This window comes from Nannospalax galili, unplaced genomic scaffold, assembly GCF_000622305.1.
Source record: "Nannospalax galili isolate Female #2095 unplaced genomic scaffold, S.galili_v1.0 scaffold18, whole genome shotgun sequence".
Lineage (NCBI taxonomy): Eukaryota > Metazoa > Chordata > Mammalia > Rodentia > Spalacidae > Nannospalax > Nannospalax galili.
Genome location: NW_008346548.1, coordinates 5,895,457 through 5,908,904, shown reverse-complemented (window position 1 = coordinate 5,908,904; position 13,448 = coordinate 5,895,457). Strand labels below are relative to the sequence as shown.

Below are 13,448 nucleotides of genomic sequence, written 5' to 3'. Positions count from 1 at the left end.
AGGCCACTCTTCTGCTCGCCTGGTGCTGAGGCAGCTCTTTTGCTTGCCCTGTGCTGCCTCCTGTCGTAGCTGCTTCTGCCTGCTCCCAGACCCCAGGTCTGGTGAGGAGACTGTGTCAGCAGAGCCGCATTCAGACAGAGGAGACCAGGTTCAGTGACACCGATCTACTTTATTGAGGAAACAGTGAGCTTACATAGAGTTCTTAAGTCACTCAGGAGAGAGTACAATGATCAGGTCATACATGGACAGACAGCTTAGGTTTCGGTTTACAGTTTTGTTTTACTGATCAGGACTAGAATTCCTGTAAATCATGTGATCAGCCCTATGAGGGAAGGGTGGTTGGTTCCCTGGGGTCAGGGGGCCATCTTGTGTCCTAAAAGCTGTTTATCAAAGCAAACTAACATACTCCAACATTTCCCCCTTTTTGTTTAAAAGATGGGCTAGTCTGAGGTCCAAACTGGGGTCTAAACTGGGGCCATGGCAAGGCTGGTGCAATATGAAGAAGGAAGAGGACTACTGGATGAAGCAATCTGGGGCAATGGCTAGACAACCTTGGAGTGTGCTCACAAGACCTGAACGGATGAGCGTGCTGGCATCATCTCATCTGAGCCAGGGCCTTCAAATGTATTTTCAGTCCAGGACTCTCTAAGATCAACATCCACATTGTCTGAGCCAGAGTAGTCCCCAGAAAGGCTCCCAGCAGGACAACCCAAGTTGTTTTAGGCCCGTTGTATGGCTGTGGCCATGATTTTTATCCTTATTAAACCTGGGTCTGGGTATAACTGGGGGTAGGGGGTAAGAAGCGAGGCAGTGTGCCATCATAAGTTGAATCATAGCAAGCCAGTCTTTGATAAAGTTAAGTAAGGCTCTTAAAAGAATTGGGCCACAGGTTAAGGTCAGAAGGAGCAAGGCCAGAGGCCCAATTAAGGCAGAGAGGAGGAGGAGTGTTGTGAGCCAAGGAGAAGACTGGAATAGTGACTCATACCAGTTTTGGTTCTTTACCCTGGTCTCTTCTCTCTGTAAGATCCTTTTGTGGACTAAGCTCAAGGAGTCTCTTATGACACCAGAATGATTAGCATAGAGACAGCACTGTTCTCCTAGAGCAACACATAATCCTCCCTGTTGAAGGAGCAAGAGGTCCAGGCCCCTCCTATTTTGTAAGGTCACCTTGGCAAGGGAGGACAGGGAACTCTCAAGATGTTCTATAGCAGTTTGTTATTCTTTTAAGTCCGAATCAATAGCCATACTAAGGGCATTATAATTTTTGTCCTGTAGGATCAGTGCTGACGTTCCTAACCCTAGGGCACCGGCAATACTGATCCCCAAAAGACTGCTGCCAGCAATCACCAGGGCAGCTGCCCTCTTATGGCCTGAATGTTCCAATGTGGAAAGCTTAAGGTTCATCTTGTCCCCTGAATAAAGGTTGACTCTTGGGGTTAGCTGGGATAGCAGGCAACATGAGGGGCCAGAACGGTTGAGAGTGATTAAGTGGATACAAGGAGTGAGCCCAAAAGAACAAGCCCACCAGGCATAGGGAGGAGGTCGTAAGTAAGATTCATTAGAGGGGAGATAGGCAGTCTGGTTACAGAGATGCTGATAGTGGGGTGGAACGGTGGAGCTCTGAGGGGTGACACAAAGGGTCCCCAGTCCTGTGTTTGGCTCAGGGGCCATGGCCTGTGCCTGTCTGGCTAAAGCTTTAATGTCCCCCCAGGTCACTGGGCAGACCCAGTGTTGGGGTTGCCATCGCCTGGAACGCTCTGACCCTCCTCTATTTGGACGGTCATTGATGGTCAGGTCTCTCATCTGTTGTGTACGTGGGACCAGCTGGTTCTGCGGCTTGCGGTATTGGGCTGCCTTCCCTGTGGGTTGGGTTTCTGGTTTTGTCACCATCTCTGAGGCCAATACCTCTGGAGTTGGCTGAATCACAGGGAACTCTGATGTTTCAGGCCGGGATCCAGATGGGAGCTAGGACATTATCTGGAAAAACACAAGCATAGCCTTGCCCCTGTGTTAGCAATAAATGTGGGCCCTTCCATTCTCCTGTGAGAGGGTCCTTCCATCTCACCATGGGGGTGGGAGTGGCATGAGTGAATGCCCCCCCCAATGCTTTATCGCTGGTGGGAGGCCATTGGAGTCAAATTTTAAAAAATTTAGGGCGAATAAAGCTTGTTGTATAACAAAATTGGGATCCTTATAGCAGGGGCCTTTGTCACTGTCTCCCTCATTTTCTGTATTTGTTTAATGAGCATTTGATGGGAGCACTCAATGATTCCTTGGCCCTGAGGGTTATAGGGGATGCCAGTGATGTGCTGAATATTCCAGTCAGTGCAGAAATGGTGAAAAGCTGTGGAAGTGTAGCAGGGGCCATTATCTGTTTTTAATTCCCAGGGATCTACTAAAAGGACCATGACGTATTTAACAGTTTTTATGGCATGGGAGGCATTCTCACCAGAGCAGGCCAAAGCAAAGTGGGCAGCAGAGTAATTATCAATAATATGATGAGTGTATTTTAGTTTACCAAAGGGGGAAAAATGAGTTATGTCCATTTGCCAAATCTTATTAGGACCGAGGCCTCTGGGGAGAGTTCCAGCAGGTTGTAATGGCCCCATGGGCACAAGGGGGGCACATGAGGAGCACACAGGGACCAGATGTTTGCAGCTCTGAATCAGCAAAGTAGGTAGGAGCTTATGTATAGCTTGGGGAGAAAGATGGAAGTGGGCGTGTAAGTCCCTGGCTTGTTGTAAGAGAGCAGGATCCAGGGCAGCATTCATCACTAGTCTGTCAGTGGTAGCATTGCCTTCTGCCAGAAGCCCTGGAAGATTGGTATGAGAGTGAAGGTGTTGAATGTACCAAGGGGCAGAGTGCTGCTCAAGCAGCAATTGCAAAGAGAAGAGCAATAGATCAAGGGGGCTATGGCGAGGTCGGAAGGCTGCAAATGCCAGATTTGTATAGTTTGGATCACATAGGCACTGTCAGAAAATACATTGCATGGGGTTGTGGGGAAGTCGTGAAAGACTTGTAACATGGTGGACAACTCTCCAAGTTATACCGACCCTTGAAAGGAAAGAATTTTTTTGTGACGAAAGGTGCCCCTCATGGAAGACCATGTAACCAAATTTATGTTTTCTAGAATCTGTGAAGATTAGAGGAGCCTCAGGAAGGAGATTGTGTTTTGGAAATGCCTGGGGAAATAAAGACAAGGGAAGCTGTTTTATTCCTTGGAGGAGTGTATACTGGGGGTAATGATTATCATATTTTCCCTAAGTTAGTAGGAGAGTCTGAAAGCCAGGCCAGGGTTGTCAAGAAACAGTGCTTGGAGCATGGGGAGTGGAAGAGGGAGAACCAGTGACTCTGGGTCGTGGCCATACAGAAAGCAGGAGGTTTGAACAAGCTTTGGGGCTATTATTGCCCAGGCCTCAATTACAGGAGTGATTTTATGCAATTGACTCCAAGAAGAGTGGACCCATATCAATGGTCCCTGGGCTTGCCAAAGTGCTCCCATAGGGGTGGTTTTTGTTGGAATGACTAAGGCCTAGATAGGCTGTCCAGGTTGTACCCTATTAATAAATGCTTGAGACAAGTGTGTGTTTATTATTGTTATGGCACATCGAGCCTCAGGTGAGACCTTGTGGGGGATGGAGGCTGTATCAGTGCCCCACAAGAGGTCAAAGAGCAGTGTAAGCTCTTCTGTGGACATGGGTAGAAAGCCCCATATCCAATTTATTTTGCCACAGAGTGTGCCTCAGAGAGGGTGATCTTATCGGGTAAGGTAAGAGCAGGAGCTATAGGGAGGATGACATCTTGGATAGAATGGCCCAGAAAGGTATGTGGGGCATGTAACTGAATTTTATCTGCAGCAATAGTGAGGCCCAGCACTCAGAGATTTGCTCTATGTCTTTGAAAAGCTCCTTATAGGATCTTGGGGTCCTTATGGGCAATAAGAATGTCGTCCCTATAATGTAAGATATACACCTCAGTCAGCAAAGGCCTGCACGCATGGCCCACATAATATTGGCAAATGGTAGGCTGTTTTTCATGCCTCGTGGAAGGACCTTCCATTGATAACATTGGACTGGGAGATTATGGTTGGTGGTGGGCACAGAAAAGGCAAAATAGGGCTTATCATTATCATGGAGAGGAATAGAGAAGAAACAATCCTTAATATCTATTATAATAATCACACATTCTTTAGGAATGGCAGTTGGGTGAGGCAATCCCAGTTGTAGGGTTCCCAAGGGCTCCATATGATCATTAATAGCTCTTAAGTCATGTAAAAGTCTCCATTTCCCTGACTTTTTCTGAATAATGAAAATAGGGGAGTTGTGGGGGCTAAGAGAGTGTTCTGTATGACCCAACAGCAGTTGTTCTTGGACCAAAGTAATCAAGTGGGTTAGCTTATGTGAAGGGAGAGGCCACTGCTCCACCCAGATTGGAGTTTTTGTATTCCAGGTCAATTTAATGGGCAATGGGGCAGTGGCCGTTAGAATTGGGGGTGAGGATGGGGTACATTTCCTGTGCGCTAGTTAACAATGCAGTCATCATAAAAGGCTTTGTCATTAGTGGTCAGAACAACATCCATGCTAGTAAGAATATCCCTCCTCCACAGATTATGAGGAAGTCCTGCAGCTAAAAGCGGCTTGATTGCTCTGGTGTTGCCATCTGGATCAGTCCAGACCACAGGGAGTTGGACCTGTTGGATGTTTTGTAAGCCACCAAACCCTTCTAAGGGAGGTCCTGGCTTGCAGTGCCAATGGTGCAATGCCTCTTCCTGTCTAATTATTGTGACATCAGCCCCAGTATCAATTAATCTCTTAAATTTATGTCCATCCAGGGTAAGCTGCATTCTAGGCTTACGTAGATCAATAGCCACTGTCCATTGGACATGGGGGATGGGAGTCTGTATTTCCTCTGTTTGGGGCAGGGCTGAGAGGTGCCCCGCTGGCCATTTAAAGGCCCCTTTTGTATGGGGTTACCATCCACATCCATCTTGGATCTGCACTCCCTTGCCCAATGAAAGCCTTTACAGCACCCTGGACATTTTGAAGGAGGAACTTGACTTTTCTTAGCCTCTTTAATGAGTTTGTTAGGACAGGTGTGAGACCAATGGCCTTGTCCCCCACAGGCCCAACATTTGCCCTTTTCTGTACTGGTCTGGGGCTGGTGAGCAGCCAGTGCCTCAGTGAGGGCAGTAGCATGGGCCCGAGCAGTCCCCACGTCCTGACAGGCTAAAATCCATTCAGATATATCCTTATGATGCACAGGCCCTATGGCCAGGTGACATTCAGTGGAGCAGCCTTCATATACAAGATCTTTAAGCAAGGCATCAGCAGCCTCCCATGACTGATTTTCCTGTCTACACTCTGTTGGCATCTCTCAATGAAGTCAGAGAAAGGCTTGCCTGGTTTCTGTACCAATTTGGTTAATTTAGTATCACTGCATGCTGGCATACTTCGAAAAGCATGCAGGGCGCAGAGTCAGACCTGTTCAAAATAGCGAGGAGGTCCTTGTGCTTGAGTTTGGGGAGTTTTAAAATTGCCATGCCCTACTAGGGCATCAAACACTATATTTTGAACATTGCTGCATCTTTTGCACTCTGCTTGTTGTTTACACTCATCTTGATAAGCAGCCTTCTATAAGAGGAAGTTACCTCTCTGCAAACAGGCATGCACAATATGCTGCCAATCATAGGGGTATTGGCCACATGGATGATTGTATCTAAAAGTTGACTAAACCAGGGGGAATGGATATCATCCTCAAGTGCCACCTTGTGCAATTTTTTTAAGGTGTCATGGAATATGGATTCCAGACATTTGGGTTTTGTTGGCAGGGTGTTGTCCTCTGAACCAGACAGAAAGGAGGGTGGGGGAAGGGGCTTCCAGTCTTCCTCTCCTAGAGAGGGCTAAAGAGGAGGGTCTCCCCCACAGCCAGCATGGGACGGAGGCAGATGGCTAATGCCCTGTAATAGTGGAGCAGAGGGTGGTGTGACTTCTGGCTTTTTACTAAGGGATCCCTCAGACCCTAGTCTCTCTCTTCTGAATCCTCAGTAGTAGACATTGCCTTTTTGCCAGAGCAAGGCTCTGCTAGTTTCACCTTGACCGGGAGCACTTGGGGCGAGTTGTCCATACCGTCCTGCTGTTGAATTTGTTTATCTATTTCCTTTAAAATAAAATCATCTTGTTCAGGGGAATTAGGGGTAACTCCCCACAGAGAGGCCAGAATGGCAGTTACAATGGGGCAGAACGGCCCAAATTGCGGGCATCCCTCCTTGACCTCTTTATTTCTAGCTAAGAATAACGTGTGAGCCCATTGTTCAGGATCCCAGCAGCAGGACTCCACAAACCAAGGGGCAAGAGCCAAAACTTCATCTAGCACTTTGGCTACATCCTTTTCTGTTACTTTAATTCTCCTGCTCCTGAAGAGAGAAACCAACGCTGCGGCACAGGGGCACTCACACTGCCGCACTCACCCTGCAAGACATACCCAGAGGGACTCAGGAGCCGTTTAAGGAGATGATTGGTGGAGACAGGAGCGACATGCCAAACCAAAGACCAAGTCCACGAGGGCCCCATGTTTGGGCTCCAGCTGCAGCTGTCTGCTCGGGCCACCTGCACAGTCATTGCCACTCACTGCCACCGGATCCCAGACCCCAGGGCTGGTGAGGAGGCTGTGTCAGTGGAGCTGCATTCAGACACAAGAGACCAGGTTCAGTGATGCAGATCTACTTTATTGAGGAAACAGTGAGTTTATATAGGCTTCTTAAGTCATTCAGGAGAGAGTGCAGTGATCAGGTCATACATGGGCAGACAGCTTAGGTTTCGGTTTACAGTTTTATTTTACTGATTGGGACTAGAATTCATGTAAATCATGTGATCATCCCTGTGAGGGAGGGCTGGTTGGTTCCCTGAGATTAGGGGGCCGTCTGTGTCCTAAAAAGCTGTTTATCAAAGCAAACTAACATACTCCAACATTAGAGGCCTAAGATATGACTAAGTTATAATAAAGTTTATGTATAACTTTTTACAAAACAAACTATTTTCCAAAGAGGTTGTGCATGTTATGTTCTCACCAGCAGTGCATGGGATTCCAGTTTCTCTAAGTCCTCTTAAGGGCTTGGTATTGTTTTGAGGTTGGCCTTTCTGGTAGGTGTGCACTGGCATTATGGTGGCGATAGGTAAATCCCTTTAAAATTAGATTATTATTTGAGTTGTCACATTTCTTTTTATATTTTGTATATAAGCCCTTTATCAAAGATATGACTTACAATATTGTTCTCAGTGTAAACCTTGACTTTATATTTTCTTAAATCTTTTGAAGCACAAAAGATTTAATTTTTTGTTGTTGTGTTTTGAGTCAGGGTCTCCCCATAGTCCCAGCTGGCCTGCAACTCACTATGTAGACCAGGCTGGCCTCATTCTCATGGAGATCTGCCTGCCTCTGCCTCCTGAGTGCTGGAATTAGAGGTTGTGCACCACCATGCCTGGCTAAAATTTTTATTTTTTAAGGAGGTCTATCTTATTATCTTTTTTAGTCTTGTGATCCATAGTTTTGGTAATATTTTTTAAAATCTCTCTGATTAGACCAAGTAATTACATCTTTCTTCTATGTTTATGTATAGATGTCTTATAGTTTTAGCTTTTTAAGATAATAAACATTTTTACTTGATTTTTGTGTATTGTGTGATGTGTGGGCCCAAATTCTCTTTTCCTCTATTTCTTTTACATAGTATTATAAATTGTCCCAGCACCATTTGGTGAAAGAAAGGAAACCTGTTCTTTCTACTGCTTAACTGTTTATACACTTGTTGAGAAGTATTTGGCCATTTAAATACAGGGTGTATTTCTGTATTCTCATCCCGCACCGTTTGTCCACGTGTCACTTCTTATGCTGGCACTAAGCTGACTTCATTAGTGCAGCTCTATAGACGATTTTAACATTAAGCAATGTGAACTCATCTTTTTTGATGTTTTTCAGGATAGTTTTGGCTCTTTGTAATTTTTCTCTTTTCATGTATTTTAAAATTAATTCACTGATGTCTATTAAAAAAACCTGATAAGATTTTTGTTGGAGTTTCTCTGAATTTGTACATCATTCTAGGGAGAAATAATCGACCTCTTATTAAGACGGAGTCTTCCAATTCATGAACATAGTATGTTTTTCCATTTATTTAATCTGATTTTCTTCCATCAGTACTTTATGTGTAGTTTTCAGCATATAGACACACACATACCTTGTTAAACATATGTATAATCACTTTATTCTGTGCTGTGCTATTGTAGCATGCTTTAAAAATTCCATTCATGTCATGTCTTTTATCACCATTTACAAGTTATACTCAAGCCCTATCATGTTGTATTTGAATCTGTCCAAATATTGGGTATTGTCTTATAAAAGAGGATAAGTGCCCCTAATATTTTCAGTTTCCTGGATGGAAATGGATGAGAAACTACTATTTTGCATTAGTGACTGATCAATTATTCTCTAATAAGAGCGACATGTCAGTCTTTTCACACTGTCATTAGTAATGTGATAATGTAACACATGCAGAGTTTTGTGTTAGGAGAGGGTGAGCAAGTAACATCCCTGATCCTTCCTCTGTAGGTGTTGCAGTATCCCTGGAAGTGTCAGAGAGCCCTGGCAGTATTCAGGTGGCCCGGGGTCAGACAGCCGTCCTGCCGTGTACTTTCTCCACCAGCGCTGCCCTCCTTCACCTCAATGTCATTTGGATGGTCATTCCCCTTTCTAATGCAAACCAACCTGAACAGGTACTTCTGTTCTGCCTCTAAACTGTTCATCTTTTCAGAAGAGGTAGGTAAGGAAGCATCCTGAGGATGTATTGGATTTCTAGAGTAAGGTGCGATTTTCAGTTTTCTGCCCTTCTGCAGTATAAGTAAATATTCTGAGGAGGTTATCTTCTATTGAAAAGGCTGTCATCATCATCATTGTCACCGTCATCATCATCATCAAATGCTAAGGAGATTTTTTTGAGCTTTTGTAAGGAACCTGGAGTTTTAAAAAGAAAATTGACAGGAAAAAACAAGAAAGCAAAGGCAAGATCTAGTTTTTAAGAATAAACTGGCACTAACTTAGGTGATTTAGAGTGTACTATTTAAAGATAGTGATGGTGGTAAGAAACATGAGCTAGCAGCAGTACATTTGATGAGTTAATCACTAATATCTAAAGACAAGTAGGCAAACTAGCCAACTCAGTGAATCTCATACAAATTGGAGTACTGCACACAAAACGATTTGCATGAGGATGGAAGGTGCTCAGAAAAGACTATGTCAGTTATAGGAAAGAGATTAATAATTTCTGATACCCACTGTAAAAATTGGTGAATTGTGGTAATGATCACAGTTTTATTTACAACCATGACATTTCCTTTGTGAATATGTTTTAATCTTTTTTTTTTTGTAACCACCTAGCATTTTTTTTTTTTTTTTTTTTGAGACAGGAGCTCCCTGTAGTCCCAGCTGTCCCGGAACTCACTGTGCAGTTCAGGCTGGCCTCGAACTCACAGAGAACTTCAGTGGAAACTTCTTAAATTTTTATTTTAAATTTATTCTTTGAAAATTGCATACATGGATATAATGTATCTTCAAACCATGGAATTTTTGCAATTAGGCTAAGCCTTCAAGATCATTTTCTTCAACCTCATTATTTTAAACATCAGTGGTGGAGTTAAAGTGGTAAATATCCTGATTCCCACACCTTTGCAGGAAGAGCCTGGATAGGACCCATCTGCTCATTTTCAGCCGAAAGGGCTTTTTGCTATATTACATTCTGATTCCTCTCCCAAGAATAGCTAACAGAAATTGACAAGAAAAGCAGTTGTGGACTGGTACCTCTTGCTCCCTTTTATGACATTGATCTTCAGCCCATGACTTACGATCTATCATTTTATGGCCTAGTAAGTATGAGAATGACAGGGCTAGATCTTTTAAACTTTATCTCATAATTTCTTGAACTGGTTAAAGTATTTATGTGTTGATAGTCAGGTAGCATTAAAGGTATTTTCTGTGTTCTGATGAGTTAGGTAAGGAAGAAATGATTTTCTAAGTTAGATGTGTGAGAATGTAGAGCACCAAGATGCTTATGGTCAGGATAGTCACAAAAAGCAGTTGGCAACTCTTAGAAATAAAATGTTGCAACATTTGTTGCAGGAATGTTTGGTGCTGTCTACCAGGTAGCCATTGTTGTGTGTCAAGAAGGGGCTACAGTGGCCAGTTTATTGATATTGCTTTCTTTTGCAGGTCATTCTCTTTCAGGGTGGACAGACATTTGAAGGTGCCCCCCGGTTCCATGGCAGGGTAAAATTCATTGGCACCATGCCGACCACCAATGTCTCTATCTTCATCAATAACACTCAGCTGTCAGATACAGGCACCTACCAGTGCTTAGTCAACAACCTTCCAGACAGAGGAGGCAGGAACATTGGGGTCACTGGCCTCACAGTGTTAGGTGAGTGACAGAAAAGTTCAGCCATCTTGGGTATCAGTACAAGTCTCCTCTTAAGCACTTTTACTTCTGCCCTTCCTTCTGCACTTGGTGCTGGTAGTTCCTTCCCTGCCTCCTTCTGAGTCCCAGCTCTTCACTGCTTCTCCCTGCTTCTTTCTTCCTCTTCACACTCTGTTAAAATTCCTGGAAGTCTTTAAATTTATACCTTTAATGATATTTTGTGAAGGTGAATAAAGGGGGTATAAAAAGTCATTTTTTAAGATCCTACAAAGCAGAAGCTTCTGTTGAGATAAAAATCAATCAGGGATTATTTATTTATTGTAAGCAAAAAGCAGAGGTTTCATAGTGTATGAGAATAACTTTATGATCTCCTGTGTCTGTAACAGGAACTAGGGTCAGCACAGTTCTCTGCTGGTACCTGTGGTCCTGGCGTAATTTTGGTATTGTTTCTTGTGCTCTTAAAGATATCTTTGTTTCTACAGTAAATCAGATTACCACCTTATAGACCAAATAGATTTAGGGCTAGCATTCTTTCCATTAAATCGTGTGATTAGACTATGTCATCCTAAACTATATCACATGTTTGAGCCTTCAATTCTCATGGCTCTGAATAAATAGTTGTGGTATAATTGGCTAAATTCAGTTCATGTGGGCAGAAAGACGTTCTCAGAGAAGGCCCATGCTCCTTCACCTTCCTTACCCTTTCACATTAGCCAAGCTTAAAAAGTGCTGTAAGGGAGAACAGAAAGCCTTTATTTCATAATTAACGTTACCTCTAAATAATTAGTTTAGGTTTTCCTTCATGGTACCAGGGTGATAATGTCAATTTGGATTTGCTGCTGTTCTTATTCTTCCTACCTGTGTCCCCTTTCTTTCTTTGTGGCAGTGCTGGGCATGAAATGCTGGGCCTTATACATGCCAGGCAAACTTCCTGTCAGTGAGCCACATTCCCAGCCCCAACACCTTTGGTTATTGAACTGCCCTCTCCCACTCACTCACTTTTGGATTGCTCTGTGTGTCTGTACTCATTTCACACTTCAGGCTTCATGCGTTTCTGAAGGGGTGAGAAGCCATGAGGATTAAAGACATCATCTAGAATACTTAAACTGTGGTAGCTGCCTTACCAATAGCTCTATGCCTCTGCCTTGGGCTTTGTTTATATTTTCACTTCCTTGTTTTTGTATTAGTGTAAATCACCAGTTTCTTCCTTAGGTGTTGCTTTGGTTATTTTTCTTTATTCTTGTCCTTTGTGTCCTTATCTAACTTTATGATTATAAACTGTTTATCATTATGAAATCCCCCTTCCCCAACATTATTATTAGTTTTCCTCCTACTTGGGCCTAACTCTAAGTTTCACTACTGTAAAGCCAATTTTGATATAAAGTGGGCCTGTCTGGTTTTTGTTTATGAAGTAACAGAGCACCTAGATGAAGTGATTTTTGCTGGAGGACAGTTGGCCAGGTCAGTTTCTGTTCTTGAAATGGGCTCTGAACGTGGCCTTGTAGCAGTGCCTTTAAAGGTACTGTGTTGACCCAAAGGATCTTCTTTTAGAGAGAGTCCTCAAACCAAGATTGTAAGATACCTTGAAAATGTCATCAAATTCTCCCCCCCTGTATACTGCTATTGCAGGTCCTGTACCCAATGCCATAGGATTTTTTGCCTGACAGTCCTCTGGCTTCTAACTGTGATGCTGTCTCCCATGTGATCCACAATGCTGTATGTTCTTGTCTCTTTCCTTATCGCTTGATTCGCAATAGAGGTGAACTTTGCTGCCCATTCTTCCCATTACAGTTCCCCCTTCTGCTCCACACTGCCAAATCCAAGGGTCCCAGGACATCGGCAGCGATGTCATCCTCCTGTGCAGTTCAGAGGAAGGCATTCCTCGGCCAACTTACCTTTGGGAGAAGTTAGACACTACATTCAAGCTACCTCCAACATCCACTCAGGGTACGTACAGTGCTGCTATAGCTATGTGATTAGTATTCATGGAAGGTCCTAAGATTCACAAAGTAACTGACCTTAGAGTTTGAAAAGTAACCCTCTGTGTTTGTAACCACTGAAAAGGTTGTGCTTTCGACTTTAAGGTAAATATGGCATTTCTTTCTGTTCTGCATATTCCCTTTATGAAATGCATCTACTGGCAGCTATACACGAAAATTCTGTCCCATCTGTGGAGCTTTAAAATAGCATAATGATATCTTCTTTGAGTTACCTCCAGGATAGTTCTGGACATTTCTATCCAAGAACCTGCTTCCTGCTTGAGGCACAGGTGTCCATTTTAGCATAAGTGACATCTGCATAGACACAAGAAGATTGATTCTCCTGTTTCAGCCTCAGGTCTCCTTGGAGGAGGAAGATGAAAAAGAATAGAAAAGGATCTTGTGACCTAAGGTCACACCAGTTAGGTATGATGCTGGAGGCATGGGTGTCCTTGGTGGTCTTAGACATGCAAATCCATCTGTTTGGATTTGATTGTAAAGAAAATATCTTTTAAAATTGGAGGAAATTCTATGAAATAAGATAAAGTTGTAGACGTGTGAAATCTTGTTTCAAGAAAATAAAATTTAACATTGTCCTGAATGGGACAGTTACTTGACAGTAACTGTCCTGAATGTGTCTCAAGCCACTGACCTGAGTGTGACATCTAGAGTGTGTCACTGCTTCTCAGGAGAGGTTAGGACAGGCGCAACGGACAGAAGAGATTCTCACACACGACTGTTTGATTGCAATACACACGACTATTTAATTGCAATATGCGTTTACTAGGTCAAAGCATAACAAACACACATCAATACAAATACTCAAAGGGAAACCCGGTTCTCTAGCAGTTAAGAGTCCCAAAGTCTCAGGGAGTACCTTCCAGAGGTTAAGCCTTCAGGCACTCCGTGTGGAGAGGTTCTCTCGTCCGCCGTGATCAGTGCACTCTCCCGCCTATGGAGCTGTCTCTCACAGGTTCTGATCACGTCTGGTCGTGGCAGGCGAGGGTCCGGGC

General features: G+C 43.7%; 1 protein-coding gene across 1 annotated transcript in view; it reads left to right on the top strand.

Moving 5' to 3' along the window:
• The window catches only part of Igsf11 (immunoglobulin superfamily member 11), a 181,777-nt gene that overhangs the window by 153,664 nt on the left and 14,665 nt on the right, over positions 1-13,448 (top strand). The window contains exons 2-4 of the mRNA XM_017800569.2: positions 8,599-8,762; positions 10,252-10,459; positions 12,248-12,403. Of these exons, the coding sequence (XP_017656058.2) occupies positions 8,599-8,762; positions 10,252-10,459; positions 12,248-12,403 (528 nt within the window). The remainder of the gene's footprint in view (positions 1-8,598; positions 8,763-10,251; positions 10,460-12,247; positions 12,404-13,448) is intronic.